This window comes from Bos taurus, chromosome 3, assembly GCF_002263795.3.
Source record: "Bos taurus isolate L1 Dominette 01449 registration number 42190680 breed Hereford chromosome 3, ARS-UCD2.0, whole genome shotgun sequence".
Taxonomy (NCBI): domain Eukaryota; kingdom Metazoa; phylum Chordata; class Mammalia; order Artiodactyla; family Bovidae; genus Bos; species Bos taurus.
Window position 1 is genome coordinate 13,729,907 of NC_037330.1, and position 17,571 is coordinate 13,747,477.

Genomic DNA, 17,571 nt, shown 5'->3' on the forward strand with positions numbered 1-17,571 from the left:
CTTCACAACCCCCTTAAGTCTGGGCGGAGCGGGTAAAAATGCCGAAGCAAAGCGATTCACAGAAAGCCTCACGGAGTCTTTTCAAAGTATCTGAAAAGACTCTTTCTTAAGAGGGTAAAGAACGCCCTCTGAGGTCCGCGGGTGTCTCTTCCCATTGTGAAGCCTCTCCTCTCTTGGAGGTCGCAGGCCCCTTTTAAGGAGAAACGGAGGACCCCACCCTCTCAGTGGTCTGGGGGAAGCTTCAAGTCGGAGCCGGGCCCCTTCCAGGGAGAACTGCGAGGTGCCCTCCGGCGACAGGTGAGACCCCCCGGGGCACAGCCTCGTCCACACCCGACCGGCGGGAAAGCCCGCCGCATCCCGCTGCTAGTCCCGCCGACCACAGGCCCGCCGCCCGGCCACCAGCCACGAGCGTGCGTAACGTGCCCCCGCAGCGTGACGCACGGGCCGCGCCGGGGAAGCTGCGCTGGCAGCGCGGCGGGAGGAGCGCGCGGCGGGGGCGGGGTGCAGGCGGAAGCCAGCGTCTGCGGAAAGGAGAAAGGAAAGGGAGACGCGGCTGGGTGCGGCGGGGCGCGGCTGGGAGACCGGCGGGAGGGCGCCGCCTCCTCCCCCGCCCTCTCCGCTGAGGATGGAAGTGACGAAAGCAGCCGAGGAGGTCACTTCCTGCTGGGGTGGATGAGGAGGAGCCGGAGACGCCGCGGAGGAGACCGGACCGAAGACCGACCGTGCCGGGGAGAGGTGAGTCCCGGCCTCGCCGCCGACTCGTCCGGGCCGACCCCCAAGCTTCGGCTGTGACGGCGTCCCTGCGGCCGGGACAGCGGGGAGAGCCACGTACTAACCCTGCTGGGCCTCCCCCTGCGCGGGGGCGGGGGAGGGAGGGAGCCCCCGTGGCTTAGGGGCGACGGGGACCCGGGCAGCGTTCTTGCGGTGGCTCCGCGGAGCCCCGAGACCACGGGGAGAGGAAGGCCCGGTCGGCAGGCAGATAAATAGGAGGCTCCGGGGGCTGTGGAAGCCGGGACGCGCGCGGTACCAGGGTCTGCAAGCCTCACTCTATGGGGAATGGTCGCAATCCGAGGTAGGGCAAGGGGCCTGCCGGGCTGTGCAGAGTTAAGATGAGTGACCCTACTTCGACAGTGTGTCCTCGGAGTGAATTTGCGAAAGGCATGAAGAGGCGCCTCCGGACTCCTGGGAGGAAGGCCTTTATAGGTGAAATCGGAGAGTTGGGATGTCAGGAGAAAGCTTCCTGGGCACGTCATTGTTGCGGCGGGATTTGAACCCCAGAGTCGTCGTGAGTGAAGGCATTCCCATGTCAGGATAAAGATTCCGCAACCCGACGGAGCAGCCTCGTTGTTAACGTTCAAGGCAGCTTCCTGGAGTCGTGGGGAAATTAGTGTTTTTCCTCCCTCATTGTCACGGAGATGGAAGCAGCCAGGAGAGGAAACTACTGCCTCAGCTCTGGGGCCTTGTTATTGTGTATCTTGTGTATGTAACTGTGTGTTTCTGTTTGTTTTCTCCTTCCTTTGGGGCATTTATCCATCTTCATTCCTTGGTAATTTCTTAGACCGAAACTTGTTGGTTGGTCTTCTTAAATGTGTATGGTGAGGGGAAAAAAAAAAAATTTCAAAGGATCTAGAGGAATCCTAGGTTAGATGAAATTTCAAGATTAGGAATTTGTATCCACCCCGCCCTAGGGTCACCAAGGCACCTACATTCCCTCTAGACTCCTGCTAATGTTGGTGCTGAGGGCCTGTCATTCACCCTGGGGAACTGCCTGAGTAAGAGTAAATCTGCCTTCTCCTGCTTGCATATTTCTCTGGCCATTTTACTCATCCCTGCTTTTTGCTAAAGGAGTAACAGATACAGGCTGCTTGCTGCTAGGAGCAGGAAATTTATTAAGAACTGTAAATCTGGATGGAATGAATGCAGATCACAGCCAGACTGCCTCCACTTGTTGAACAGAAGGTTCCCAAAAATGCTTGCTTCTTTTTTCCTTTCTGTTAAAGGGAGAAAATATAAATTTTTTTCTCAGAGAAAAATGGGAGGAGTGTGAGTTTTCATGTATAGAGTAACTGTACATATGGTGTGTTTACTTCCTGTATCCCAGGGTGTTTTTCAAGGAGGAAGGGGCAGTTTCTGACTGGGAGGAGTTTTCCTTTTCCCATCTCACATAATTCAGGAAAGTAAATCAAAATCAGATGTTCATTCTTGAGTGGCAATCAGATGGATTTGGGTTTTGGTTTTGTTTTTTTTTTTTTTTTTTACTCTTTAAACTGGTACATCTGGGTGAACTCAGGCTTGTGTATCTTGGCATCTAGGCCTGTCTAGTAATAGAAGACAAACTGTTTGACTTGTTCTGGCTGCCTTTTTGGACTCATTTCACCATACCCTTCCTTTTTTTACATTTGAAAGATTGGTCAGGAGGGAGAAAGCAAATATTAAAAACAGTGTTTACTATTTGTGGTTTAAAGTCAGGTAAGAGATGAATTATGGTCTTTGAAGTTGATGACCTGAGGATCATCATTTCACGACTTGAGGATTAGCACTCTGGAAGTGACATGTTTGAAAGAGGGTTACATAAGGAGGGAAAGATGAGGAAATGGAAGTTTGGGAAAAGGCTGTGGCAGAAAACCTTGGGAGGATAAAAAACACAGAACACCTTAAATTAATTGACATGGCTTGTGTCTCTCAGCAGGAGGGTGAAAATGAAAGCGGGCTGTAGCGTCGTGGAAAAGCCAGAAGGAGGTGGAGGTGAGCAGAAGCTAATCAGTCATTTTCTGATGTACCTGGAATGCCCCTCAGTGGTCCCTTTTCTCTTCATTTGGGCTTGGTTCACAAATGCCAGACTGTGACTGACCGCCTCCTGACAGGGTAGATACTGCTAGGACAGTTGTATGCTTTTTCCTATGGATGAATGTTAACAAATGTGGTCACCACACCCTCATTTCCAAGCTTTCAAGTCTCTTTCCTCTTAGAGAAACAATTCCAACCTTGGGGAAAAGGTGCTGTTTTCTAAAACATTGTCTTTCCTGTGTGTTCCCTTTGAAACTTTCATGTCCTCACAGGAAGTAGGCATGAGATTTAGTAAAGTCTGAAAGGGGAAAAGATTAGGACACCTGGCTGCTGCTACCCATCTCTTATCAGATTTAATGATTGCCACAAGGAAAGGTAACTTCAGTCTGCCTTCCTCTGCACTGTTGTGATTAGCCCCAGTTGACTCAAAGGGTGTTCATGGCATGTTTGCACAGCACTCTAGAGTTTCTGAGCATCGGAATGTGAAGCTGGGGATACTGGTATGTATGTTCCTAGCTCCTGACTACCTTGATCTTGCCCTTTTCATATTAAAGGGTATCAGTTTCCTGATTGGGCCTATAAAACAGAGTCATCCCCGGGCTCCCGGCAGATCCAGCTGTGGCACTTCATCCTGGAGCTGCTGCAGAAGGAGGAGTTCCGCCATGTCATTGCCTGGCAGCAGGGAGAGTATGGGGAATTTGTCATCAAGGATCCGGACGAGGTGGCCCGCCTCTGGGGCCGCAGGAAGTGCAAACCACAGATGAATTACGACAAGCTGAGCCGAGCTCTGAGGTAGGGAAAAGAATTCCCAAATCCATTGTGTTAACAGATTGGAAAGAGGCTTAAGTAGTTTGGTACATGTTAGATAAAAATGTATCAGGTAATGAGAGACGACACTAGTGAATAACGTGTAGCTTTACAGCGGGAGTAGAAGAGCTGTTAAATCTGGGTGGCATAGGCACAGGAGGAGAAAAGGCATATCTTTGGTTGTATGTAGGAGGGAATTCCAACGTGGCTGGCACTGGATCCTGACAGCCGATTCTGCTCTGTAGTGGGCGAGAATGTGTGGTGAAACCTGGATTGGAGCTAATTTGTAATCCAAAGATTAGTTTAGACTTCCCCGTTGGAAATGTATTAGACTGTCTCTTCTTTAGGCACTCCTGAAAGACACTAGAAAAAGAGTGAAGCAGGCACACAAGAGGACTGCTCAGTGCATGGCGGGGCCCTCACTGTTGAGGAGCCAGTGAGCTCAATGGGCTGTCGGTTCGTAGTTTGCTCCAGCTTGTCTATAAAGATTGGTCACTCTAATTTTTCTCAGGTTCTCTTTTCCCCTTGCCAGTCTTTATATTTCATAACCCTTTACCCCTCCAGGGGTGTTTATAATCTATGCCACTGAATATATTCAAGGTTCTGGGTACATTGAAATTCCCCTGCCTTCCTTCATTGTGTGACCCCGAATGTAAAATCTGAGCAGCAACATTGCTGGAGCCTCTCACTTCTTTTGAAAGTGAAGTAGGCCAAGCTGACTGCTGTTTTCCAGCTCAGAATGTACCATTATTTGACCTGCCACCATAAAACAGTTCTACATTCCTTTGTCTATGCCTTGAGCTTAGGCTTCCAGACTAACCACATCAGGTCTCCCAAGAGATTTGTCTGCCCCTACCTGGGGAAGGCAGAAAAGAGAAACGAAGCAGTGACGTATAGTAGAACAGGAAGGAAATGGACTAAAGAATTGAAACCGTAGAGAGATAGACAAGAAAAGGGTTGGGTCTCTAATAGGTGTACAGGATCTCAAAGAGAGACTGTCTTTGTAAAGGACTGGAATCTTGTTGAAAATTGAATCTGAAAAGTAAGCTCTTAGGTCTCCCAGCCCTAACCTGAGGGCAAAGCTGCAAAAGAATGATAGTGATGTTCCGCAAGTAATACTCTGAGCAAGAGCTGTTGATTGTCTGTTGGTTGAGCTGTTGGTTACCTAAGTGTATCAAAAACAGTCAGTAGCTAGAAGACGATTTGACATGCATTCTTGTTTTTACAGATACTATTACAACAAGAGGATCCTTCATAAAACAAAAGGGAAAAGATTTACTTATAAATTTAACTTCAACAAGCTGGTGATGCCCAACTACCCATTCATCAACATTCGGTCAAGTGGTAAGATGCGAACTCTCTTGATGGGGAGTTAAAAAAGAATTTTAAAAACCCAGGTCTTCAGATTTGTCATGTTTAAGGGGTATTTAGAAACACCATAGTAATATGATCCCCTGGATTCCCTCTGCCAACTAGTCTCATTCTTCTCACAGGAAGTGATAGACTGCAGCACTGAGATAAATTTGGTTGATTTGGGTCTGTTTTCTGCATATTATCTGTCATCTCCTAGATATTATTGCATTGTCCTGTTTAGGAATATTATTCCATAGGTTTGTGTTGATCCTTAAGTTCAGGATTCAGAATTTCAACTCCCAGCCCAGTGGCTCTTTCACAGACAAGAAGTAGTTTCTAAAACACTTCCGATTTTCTATGAAACAACCAAGCTCACCCTTATCAAGTGAATCTCATCAAAACCACAGCATCCTTGATCACAGGAGGGGAGGTTCATATGTTTGCAGTGAAAAGCAGTGCCTTTGATCTGCACCAACAACTCCTCGGAGAACAAGACTCTGGGGTTACTTGACCTTCTCTCTGAAGTGTTGCAAGGCTTCCCCTCTAGGCTCTCCACAGGATAGCTTTCCATTACAGCTTTTCACAGAGGTTTTGGGTCTGCCTCTCAGCGAAGGAGAAGGCAGTCTCTGATAAGGATGTTTGTTTGTTTCAAGATGCAAATCGGGCCCCTGCCTAAGAAAACAGATTGTATTTTACTAATTTCTGAGGAGTCCATCAGTGCTCTGTGTTTGTGGAATTGTATAAGGCAAAGAAGTCTGCTTGTGACTCTGTAGTATTACAACTTCTCAGGAAAAAGTTGAAAGAAACCTGAAAATTTAGAGCAGGGGTGTGGCTGAGAGAATATGCTGAGATCTGTGGCAGATATGTAATTACTACACACAACAAGTTAGGGCAGTTTTAGCTTGATGCTGCTATCATTACAGTTCCATCTCCCCTGTAACCACTCCCTCCTGTCCCTGGGGCATGCATTTAAAAAAAAAAAAACTATTGGAATGCGTCTCTCTAATTACAACCTGTTTTCTTTCCTTGTGCCTGAGGGAGAGGTGTTAGGAAATCAAACCTGTTCTAACCACTGGCATCTTGTTTCCTCTATTTTTCACTCTTGCCCCCTCCCTGTGTACCTAGAGGAATTTTGACTCTAGGAGTCAGTTCTTTGCATCAGGTGGCCAAAGTATTGAAGTTTAAGCTTCAGCTTCAGTCCTTCAATGAATATTCAGGACTGATTTCCTTTAGGATTGACTGGTTGGATCTCCTTGCAGTCCAAGAGACTCTCAAGAGTCTTCTCCAACACCACAGCTCAAAAGCATCAATTCTTAGGGGCTCAGCATTCTTTATAGTTCAGCTCTCAAGTCCATACATAACTACTGGAAAAATCATAGCTTTGACTAGACGGACCTTTGTTGGCAAAGTAATGTCTCTGCTTTTTAATATGCTATCTCGGTTGGTCATAACTTTTCTTCCAAGGAGCAAGCATTTTTTAATTTCATGGCTGCACTCAGCATCTGCAGTGATTTTGGAGCCCAGGAAAAAAAGTCTCTCACTGTTTCCATTTTGTCCCCATCTGTTTGCCATAAAGTGATGGGACTGGATGCCGTGATTTTAGTTTTCTGAATGTTGAGTTTAAGCCAACTTTTTCACTCTTTCTCTTTCACTTTCATCAAGAGGCTCTTTAGTTCTTTACTTTCTGCCATAAGGGTGGTGTCATCTGCATATCTGAAGTTATTGATATTTCTCCCAGCAATCTTGATTCCAGCCTGTGCTTCTTCCAGCCCAGCATTTCTCATGATGTACTCTTCATATAAGTTAAATAAGCAGGGTGACAATATACAGCCTTGAGGTACTCCTTTCCCAATTTCTAACCAGTCTGTTGTTCCATGTCCAGTTCTAACTGTTACTTCTTGACCTGCATACAGATTTCTCAGGAGGCAGGTCAGGTGGTCTGGTATTTCCATCTCTTTCAGAATTTTCACTGTTTGTTGTGATCCGCATAGTCAATAAAGTAGAAGTAGGGGTTTTCCTGGAACCCTCTTGCTTTTCTGATGATCCAGTGGATGTTGGCAATTTGATCTCTGGTTCCTCTGCCTTTTCTAAAACCAGCTTGAACATCTGGAAGTTCACGGTTCACATACTGTTGAAACCTGGCTTGGAGAATTTTGAGCATAACTTTACTAGCGTATGAGATGAGTGCAATTATGTGGTAGTTTGAACATTCTTTGGCATTGCCTTTCTTTGGGATTGGAATGAAAACTGATATTTTCCAATCCTGTGGCCACTACTGAGTTTTCCAAATTTGCTGGCATATTGAGTGCAGCACTTTCACAGCATCATCTTTTAGGATTTGAAATAGCTCAACTGAAATTCCATCACCTCCACTATCTTTGTTCATAGTGATGCTTCCTAAGGCCCACTTGACTTCACATTTGCATTTTTTTCTATTGAAAACCCACAAATCCAGCCACTTGGATAACCTGAATGGGGACCAATATGCTTTTCCAGGAAAAGGAAATCTAGACCATCACTCTGTGAAGACTCTGGCCTAGCAACCACACAGTAGTGGCCAAGAACTGCCTGTTTGGCCAGAAGTCAGTTGAATCAACATTGATTCTTAACCAGGCTCAAGATCCTGATCAGAAAATCATGGGGAAAGCAAAAAGTCCATTTCTTTTAAGGATACAACTAGTTTTTTACATCCTGGATGCAGATAACCCCAAAGAACTAGAGTCAGTAGTTCATAGAGAACTTTTACCCAAATAGACCAAACATTTCAGGTTAACTTCTAATGATGACAAAGAAATGTAACATTTATTGAACATCTGCTTCATGGAGGTACTTTTGCCCAGTGTTTTTGTGAGGTAACTCATGCCACCCTCCCCGCTTAGTGAAGTATATGTCTTGGTGTCCCCGTTTTAAAATGATAACGTTGAGGATGACAGCAGAGTCAAAGATGGATCAGGGTGGCTTGAGTACAGTTACCTGCTGGGCAGTTTCTCAGGAAACAATTCTTGAGCCATTGAGCTATTGAAATCTAGCTCATATTTAATAGACCATACGTTCCTTCCCTGGATTTGGGATTCATTAATTTGTTCAACAGATAATGTGTTAAGACTTAAAAACAAAAAGATTATGGGGGAGTTACTTCCCTCAAGGAACTTAAAATTTAGCAAGAGTGATAAGCTATCAATGTGGAATGTGATAAATGCTCTGAGGAGCAGCGCTGTGTGGACTTAGATCCTGGAGGCTAGAGTGATCTTGTCTAGATGGTGGGTTGATACAGTTGGGCTATTTTGAACTGTGTTTTTGAACATAGAAGAAATACGTTTTTTAATGTATTCTTAAGTTTTTTTACATTAACATGTATTTTTAATGGACTTATAAGAAACATTGGAAAGATGCAGAAGACATGTAGTAAAAATGCTTACTTGTCAGGGTTTGGGGGCAGGGCAAACCAGTTCAAGGATGAACTTGAGACCTCTCTATCCCACCCCAGTTTTTTTTATATTTATCCTTATTTTAGAAAACTTTCAAGCTACCAAAAAAATTGAGGGGGAGAAAATAAAACTGCGAACACCCATATATCCTCTACCTACAATCACTAATGGATAACATTTGCTTTATCTATATATATAACTTTTAAATCTTTCAAGATTAAGTTGCAGATGTGACACTTTATCCCTGTGTACTTCAGTATGTATCTCCCATGCACAAGGACATTCTCCTCCTAATCACAGTAACATTACCATACTCAGGAAATTTTAACATTGCTCTAATATTGTTATCTAATATATGGTCCATATGCCTTTTAAAAGTTTTAGCTTTTTAAACCATGATTATTTTCTAATAAATCATGTATTTTAACAAATACATGGAATTTGCTATATGCTGGTACTAGTTTAAGGACTTCACAAATATTAATTCTTGTAGTTTTCATAGCATGAGGATTAGTCCTGTTATTATCTGTTTTACAGGTAAGGAAACTGAGACTTGGAAAGGTAAGTAAGTTACATAGAATAACATAGCTATTAAGTGGTAGGGCCAGGGTTTGAACCTTATCAAGGGCCTTATTCCCATTTTGCCAAAGGGGTTCAAAGACCCACTGGTTACTTGTACCAGGCTACAAAGTAGAAGGTGCTAGAACTAAGATTCAAACCCACATTTTCCAGCCCTGCTAAAGTAGGACTGCTGCAGCTAGTGAAAGTGAAGTTGCTCAGTCGTGTCTGACTCTTTGCGACCCCGTGGACTGTAGCCCACCAGGCTCCTCCGTCCATGGGATTCTCCAGGCAAGAATACTGGAGTGGGTTGCCGTTTCCTTCTCCAGCAGCTAGTTAAATGGATCCAGAATGCTGCCTCCAGATTGCCTTCCTTCACTCCCTCTAAACCCACTTGGGAAATGCTCTGTGTTCTATCTCCATTTTTGCAAATTGACAATGTATCTTTAGCCCATGTAGAGACTGAGATATCTATCTTCCACTTGGAAAAACCAAAACAAATAACTGACTTGTTCAGGAGACAGGACCTTCTTTATCACCTCCGTTTCTCTCCATGTTATACTTATTCAATCCACCAGCACACAGAAAAGTGTTTTGGAGGGGGCGTGTTTTGGTTTTTTTCTTTTGCTTTTAAATAGATGTGCTATTAATACAAAATCAAGATTCAAGAGAATCAAAAAAAAAGTAGAATCATAGCCACTATAATAGGCTGGTCGCAGAAATATTTTTGAGACCCCCCTGAGTCTGCTCAAATTATATACAGGTCCATCCATCTGTTTTTCCTGATCACACAATTAAAATCAGTTGTTTTAGAAAAAAAAAAAAAACCTGTGGAACAGTTTTCTGCAGAACGTCAGTTTGGGACATGCTGCTCTGGCACAGTGTTCTTCAGACAAGTGTGCTGAGAAAGCTACACAGTCTTGCACTTAGCAACTGACCCCAGGGTCCTATCTGAAGATGACTCCGTTGTAACAAGAACAGAACACAGCTGATTGCTGGCAGTTCCTCCCCACATCATATCTTGTGCACCTTTTTGTTTCTTCTCCTATGTCACCACACTTGCACTTATTTGAGGTTTTTCTTACTTTTTCTTCTCCTTTATCCTTCCCTCAAGGTAAAAATAGCCCTCCTGACATCATCAGTGATAGAAGACACTGATACCTCCCAGGAGCCCATAGGGCCCCTGAGGCCTCAGACGTCTTATGCTCTGATTATCAGAAGGACTTCTGAGGGCCCTAGAGAACTTGCGAGCCTCTAAAATTGGCTTGTGTAGCGCAGTGTTGGTTTCTGCTTAGAGCTTCAGATCTCAGTCGACAAATTTGGGAGACGGGTGGTAGGGACTGGACTTTGTTCCAGCCTCCTCAGTGGTTGAAAGGCATGGAAAGCAGGATGGGAATGGAGATTGTTACACAGAATTTATATAATAGAACATAGATTTGGAGAGATTGAAAAATATTAGACTCTAAAGAAGTGGTTGTATGTCAGAAATGATAAAAGACACACCATGAGAACCTGCCTTAACAAACATGGCCCTTTGTTGTGTTTTTATCTTAAAATGCGGTCTTGGTCATGTTCATATTTGTGAGGTACAGGGTCTTCAAGCTTTTAATGCATTGTTTACATACACATCATCCCCAGTTTTGTCTGTTGGTTTCGGTTTGTTTGCTTGCTTTATAGACGTGGCCCAAATAACGAAAATAAGAAAAGACCATTTGTAAACCTGAGAATTGAAGCAGGTGTTATATACTGTATATACACACTCTTACACTCATTCATTCAACTGATAGTTCTTAAGAGCCTACTAATTATTCAGCCCTGAACTGCTGGAAATCTACTTGCAAATAAGAAATCCCTGCCTTCATGGGGTTTAGAAAACAGATAAACAAGCAAATGATATTTTAGATAGCAATGAGTACTAGGAAAACAAAGTGAGTAAGAGGCTAGAGAAAGGCGGCAACTAAATTGAATGGAGGAAGCTGAAAAGACAAGCAGGTGAGAGATTCAGTCCAGCTGGAATGTTTGTTTCCTGTTGCTCTTCAACATTTTGTACTTATTTAGTGTCAGTTAAATTGCCGATCATGCATGACTAGACCTCTAAAGTGGCCTTTTGTCTTTCCCACCCTCACAGGTGTGGTTCCCCAGAGTGCACCACCAGTGCCAACAGGCTCTTCCCGCTTCCATTTCCCACCTCTGGACACCCATTCTCCAACTAGTGATGTGCAGCCAGGGCGGTTCTCTGCTAGCTCTCTAACTGCTTCTGGCCAAGAGTCAAGCAATGGCATTGATAGAAAGGTGGAGCTTTCAGAGCTGGAGGATGGCCCAGCCGCTGACTGGCGCCGGGGCGTGGATCTCATGTCCTCCCGAAGTGCCGTGGGTGGAGGGATTGGCCACCAGAAGCGCAAGCCTGACATCATGCTTCCTTTGTTCTCCAGGCCAGGGATGTACCCTGACCCCCACAGTCCCTTCGCCGTCTCTCCGATCCCAGGCCGCGGAGGCGTCCTTCACGTCCCCGTCTCACCAGCCCTGCCCCTGACCCCCACCATCTTCTCCTACAGCCCCTCGCCAGGCCTGAGCCCCTTCACCAGCAGCAGTCGCTTCTCCTTCAGCCCTGAGGAAATGAAACACTACCTTCACTCTCAAGCCTGTTCCGTGTTCAACTACCATCTGAGTCCACGGACATTCCCTCGGTACCCAGGGCTCATGGTGCCACCACTGCAGTGCCAGGCGCACCCCGAGGAGCCATCCCAGTTTTCCATCAAGCTGCAGCCCCCACCCATCGGGCGGAAGAACCGGGAGAGGGTGGAGAGCAGCGAGGAGGCAGCACCTGTCCCTGTTCCCACACTGACTCCTGTCCCACCGAGGATTAAGGTGGAGCCAGCCTTGGAAAAGGCTCCTGAGAGCCTCAGGCAGTCGGCACGGGAGAAGGAGGAGCGCTCTCAAGAAGAGGGCACTGTGCCAGGCAGGACCACGGAGGAGGAAAAAAGCACCATCTTTGCCCGCCCGGCTGCACCGCCTGTGTGGCCTTCTGTACCCATTAGCACCCCAAGTGAAGAACCCCTGGAGGTGTCTGAAGACAGTGAGGACAGGCCTGGCAAAGAGCCCGGGGCACCTGAGAAGAAAGAAGATGCCCTAATGCCCCCCAAGCTTCGGTTGAAGCGGCGCTGGAATGATGACCCTGAAGCCCTGAGTAAGAATGGCAAGTTTCTCTGGAATGGGTCCGGACCCCGGGGCTTGGCAACAGCTGCTGCTGATGCTTAGAACTGGAAGAGGATTGGGAGCTGTTTATACTATAATCAAAACACACACATGTATTTATGTAGCAAGATTTCAGGGTGGGGGGTGGGGAGGGAATTAGACTGGTTTGATCATTCTAGGGGTGTAGACTTGTATTTTTGTTTTGGGGATAGGATGGGGTGTCTTCTGTTGTAAATTAGGTGGGATGTGAACACACTTTTTCCTGGTGAGTAGGACGGGATTGGTATTGAACTGAAAAGAGAAAGAGCCTCTTTCCTATTGAGGCTTACACTTTGACAAACTCCCAGAGGGCCAAGAAACTGTTTGGTCCCATAATAGTTCAGGTTCCAGACTTATTTCTTTTCTATTGTATTTATATATGGAAAGCCATTAATGAATTTATTTTGCTCTGAGAGAGACACATAAAGGGAAAGGGGCATGGTTGGGAGGTTGAGCAGCCAGAGACCATTAATACTAAGTATTTTGCCTGAAATGTTTCTTTATAATTATTTCAGGGGAGAAGTAAGATAATCTGTCTTACTGGGGCAGGGGGATGTTCACGTGTTGCTCTTTTTCTTTTTCCCTTTGTTGTTGTTTGGCTTTTTTTTTTTTGATATAGAATGTTTTCAGGAAACATGAAATGTACTGCCAGTTAGAGCGGGGCTGGGAAGGCACAGGCACCAAGCCTCAGCTACCTGGTTGAGACAGGAAGCCCTGCTGTGAATTTCTTGGACATTTCACCTACTTCCTCTATTAAGAAGCCATGAGGAGTTGTAAACTCTTGTTCAGGGAAGAAAGAAGAGGACAGAAGGAAGTAACCTGATGCCTTTAAAAACAAAAACACAAAAATTATTATTTTTTTTTCCACCGTGCGTTTAGGGAGCCAAACCAGTGTGTGACTGTGAGCGAGTTGACTGAGACACGAGTTGAAGATGTCTCTGTTGTGTCTGCTGCTCTTACCGTTTTCTTCAGTCAAAGCCTTAACAATGAACATACTTCAACATGATACGGGTCTGTCAGCGTAAACCTGTAAAAGGGCATGGACAGCTTTTCAGATAATCCAGAGGTGTTGGAAATGGTTAAACTTTAAGCTGGTATTTAATCATCCCCACTTGATGTTATTGGGATGGGTAGCAGAAAGGCAGGATTGTGGGCTTTAAGGGCAAATTATACTTGGAAATGCAGAAGGTGGCTGGGGGTACAAGTGGATGTGTATGAGGTTGAAGGAAGAGGTGGATAGGAAACACAGAAGGCAGACAGATGCCACAGGGCTGGCAGAAGTGAACCGTGGGGGTCTGTCCTGACGTGTTGCCATTCTTGCCATACCCATTCCCCTAGATCGTACTAATTCTTAAGATCAGTTGACTGTCCATGAAACTCCAGGGATTGTTTCTGCATGGGAAGTTCTGTTGCATCAACTTCAAAGGAATGGGAAGGTATTGATCATATGTGAAGCAAAAGGAACCTGGACTAAGGGCAGACAGAATCCACAGCCAGCTGTGTGTACGTGTGCGCACATGTAGTACATAGATACAGAAATACCTAACATGGCTCAGACCCTCAAGCAGCAGAGGGGGGAATAACTGCATATCTGGTAGGGGCAGGAAGTGGGCACAGGGATGCTTTCAAGAAATTCCTGACTCCATCTTACCCTAGGTGAACTCTATGTCCTAAGAAGCACTTGAGGGTTGTCTTTTTATGGTGGGGGTGGGGGGTTTTTTTTTAAACTGGAGTGCATGCTTGAGAGAGGAGCCCGGGAAAGGTTAGAGCAGGTGGGTGAGTTATTGGTTTAAGATGACTTGAGTCCATCATGCCTTTTTTTTTTTTGGCAGTTGTCCTCCCCTTTGTTTGAAATTCCATGAGTGACTTGTCTTTCCCTGGAAAAAGGATTAGGAGAGTGGTCCCTAACAACTCAGGCTGCCTTTGGTTGGTTGTGTTTTTGTCGGTTCCTTTCTCTGTACCTCGACTTACCTCGAATCAGAATAGCAAGCCCAGGCAGGTGGAAGAGGCATCTCTGCTTGGCATTGCCCAATCTAACCAGGGAGGCTGGCTGCCCACCACCTCTGTCCACTGGAGCGGAGGCGCCGGCAGGTGTCAGTATGAACTCAGGAATAGACATGAGGCCTTTAAAAAAGAGAGAGAAAAATCCATGATGCGTACCTGTAACCCCCTAGAACCCAAGTGCCAGAATTAATTCCTAGATGCTGCTTCTGTTTGAATAAAAAGTCACTGCTTTTACACTTGAAAAACACTCAAAAAATGTTCAACTCCATGAAAACTGTTTTTGGCTTTAAGAAACTGTTTGATGTTTAACTGTTTCCTTTGATTGCCATTCCACCAGTAAATTGTTGGTTGATTTGCACTGCACACTGGGGTTGGGGGAGGGTACTACTCAGAGCTGAACTTGGGATTGCCTGGGAAGTGGACCAGGGGATGTGGAGGTCATTGATATATCCTGGGGCAAAGGGGTGGGAGATAGTTTTTCTCCCCTAAGTCCACTCCTGGCAGCACCTGTCACAAGCCTGGCACAAAGCCAGGTCATTCTCTTCTGTGAACATCTCATCACTGACAGCATGTGGAAGGGGGGGGACAACACCAGGTCTATTTTCCCTCCCCATTTTTTCCAGCTTTTGCTGTGCCAAATGTTTAAAAATTTGCAAAGACACATTCTGAACTTGTATTAATCAAGAGCATGTTGTTGCAAGCCGTTTGCTTTTCTGGCTATAGGGAAGAACACAGTATAGAGACCTCTTCAGGGCATCCAGACTTGCTGAGTGTTTGTTTTTTAAGAACCGCTAGGAGTGAAAAATGAACAGTAAGTCCCTCCAACCCCAGTTTTCAAGCTGCACTGCATTAAACCCAGCTCGCTAACAGGGAATCACTGCACCCTAGTCCTCAGTGGGCCAAGAAACTTTCAGAAGCATTAAAAGAAAAAAATAGTTGAAGTATATCACTTCTTACCAAGCGGGTAGAGTCAGTTAGTTGGCTGTTTGTCCCTTGTTTTTTATTTATTCCATAAATATGTTTGTGTTCTTTGTTTTATAGACAGTAATGAAATATACTTTTAAATTTGGGGGAAAACTGATCCAGTCTTTCAAGAACTGTTTGATTTTTTTGTTCTTGGCAGGGTGGGGGTGGGGCGTTACCAGTTAATTTGTTTTGAAATATTTAGGCATTCTTTGAGTTATAAAATTGTGATGCAGGGATATTTGGAAATTCACACATGAAAGGTGACTTCACTAGTTACCCGCTTAAGCAGAATAGTGTGTATATGTACATAACATGTAAGTAATCCTCACTCCATTGTGCAGTGCCTTTTAGATGTTCTGCTTTCTATAAAGTCTTCAAATTTTTGCATATATATATTATATATATATGATGTAATGTTATAGAAATATATGTATAATATACATATTTTTTCCAGGGGTATCTGATAGCTCTGTATTTTGTTATGGAAGTTGAAAGAAAAAAAAAAAGTATTTTACCTCAGAAGTTAAATAAAAAAAAAAAAAGTACTTTTAAGTAACGTTTGCAGAGTGTTGGTTTTGTTGTCGCCACGCCGAGCCAGGGTGGTTGTGCCGGAGCATCTGCTGCGTGCACACTCGTTCACCCACCCCCACACTTGATTCCTGTTGTGCAGGGACCAACATGGTGAGGGCGGTCCCTTAACAGTTTTGGAGATGGTCAGTTTCCTTGTGTTGATGGCTGCTTCTGGATAGAATACCACTGCAGCCACAGACAAGTTGGTTGGGGAATTTCACCCTCCAGATTGATTGGAGAAATCATTCAGAGTACATGGCAAAGCCAGAAACAGTAGGCCACACTTTGTATGAAGTATGAAGTGTTCAGAATAGGCAAATCTGTAGAAAAAACACAGGTTAATGGTTGCTGTGTAGATTGGTAATGGGTCACATTTTCTTTTGGGGGGTGATAAAAATGTTCCAGAGTTAGTGATGGTAGTTGTACAATTTGAACAGAAAACACACTGAATTAGCCACTCCTGAAAGGGTGACTCTTCTGGTATGTGAGTAACAATCGCAATAAAGATGGTTATTATGTTTTTTGGCCGCAGCTTGCAGAATCTTACCCAACCAGGGATTGAACCTGTACCCCCTGCGTTGGGGGCACAGTCTCAACCACTGGACTGCGAGACAGGTCCTTTGTTTTGTTTTTTAAGTATATGAAAGGCCAGTGTGAGGGAAACCTAGTATTTCCCAGAAGAGGACAAGAGTCAAGAGAAGTAGGAGGAGAACTTAAGTATCACATAACACACCCGAACAAAAATGGTGCCAGGCTTTTTGTCGTTCAGTCGCCAAATTGTGTCCAACACTTCGCAACCCCGTGGACTGCAGCACGCCAGGCTGCTCCTCTGTCCTTCACTGTTTTCCGGAGTTTGCTCAAATTCATGTCCATTGAGTTGCTGTTGCTGATGCTATCTAACCATTTCATCCTCTGACGTCCCCTTCTTTTGCCTTCAATCTTTCCCAGCATCTGTCTTTTCCAAAGAGTCAGCTCTTCACATCAAGTGGCAAACATATTAGGGCTTCAGCATCAGTCCTTCCAGTGAATATCCAGGGTTGATTTCCTTTAGGATCGACTGGTTTGATCTTGCTGTCCAAGGGACTCTCAAATCCAAACTAAGTAATCTCATTTTACTCTTGAGATAGGCAAATTGAGCCCAACATTTGTAGAGTCATAGCCAGGTGTTAAATTTGACTTCTATGAAAGGATCCTGTGAGTTCGAGAAGGCTGGAATTTATGAGGGGTAAGGCCAAAGGGGCAAACTAGGATGGATTATGAAGGGTCTTAGGAGATACCTAGAGTTTACATTTTATTCTGCTAGCAGTGGTCATCCCCAGTATTACGCAGAAGAGTTTGAGCTAGGCCAAGGAGCAGGAAGGCCAGCTTGTGAAGTGAACATCTCTGCTATCATGAGACTATTAACTCATTTTGGCAGGAAAAAGTGATGTGATAGAGGCTGACTGGTTGACTCCCTCAGTTCAGTTCAGTCGCTTAGTCGTGTCCGACTCTTTGCGACCCCATGAACCGCAGCACCCCAGGCCTCCCTGTCCATCTGGACAACCAACTCTACCCAAACTCAAGTGCATTGAGTCGGTGATGCCATCCAACCATCTTCTCTGTCGTCCCCTTCTCCTCCTGCCCTCAATCTTTGCCAGCATCAGGGTCTTTTCAAACTAGGCAGCTCTTCGCATCAGGTGGCCAAAGTATTGGAAGCAACCCAAATCAAGCTGGGAATGATTGGGCTTGGATTCAGACTCTCTAAGAGAGCCTCCTGATTCTTTCCCATCCTCAGGCTGCTGAAAGCAAAGTGAGGCTTGTTAGGAATGAAACTGAATGTCATTTTGAGATCAGGAAGGATCCCAGGCCACTGGTCCTGCCACCC

The 17,571-nt window shown here is 45.1% G+C and overlaps 1 protein-coding gene across 6 annotated transcripts; it reads left to right on the forward strand.

Moving 5' to 3' along the window:
• The first annotated feature begins 674 nt into the window (after positions 1-674).
• ETV3 (ETS variant transcription factor 3) lies at positions 675-15,693 on the forward strand. Of its 6 annotated transcripts, none has more exons than XM_059884779.1 (6): positions 675-1,479; positions 2,687-2,745; positions 3,342-3,579; positions 4,823-4,938; positions 8,913-8,936; positions 11,062-15,693. In XM_059884779.1, exons 2-6 carry the CDS (start codon positions 2,700-2,702, stop codon positions 12,189-12,191), a joined length of 1,554 nt encoding a protein of 517 aa, XP_059740762.1. In that variant the 5' UTR covers positions 675-1,479; positions 2,687-2,699; the 3' UTR covers positions 12,192-15,693. The 6 variants fall into 6 exon arrangements, with proteins under 6 accessions (XP_059740762.1, XP_059740760.1, XP_059740759.1 ...); XM_059884777.1 differs by having other exon boundaries at positions 675-735; positions 1,132-2,745; XM_059884776.1 differs by having other exon boundaries at positions 675-735.
• Positions 15,694-17,571: the final 1,878 nt, after the last annotated feature.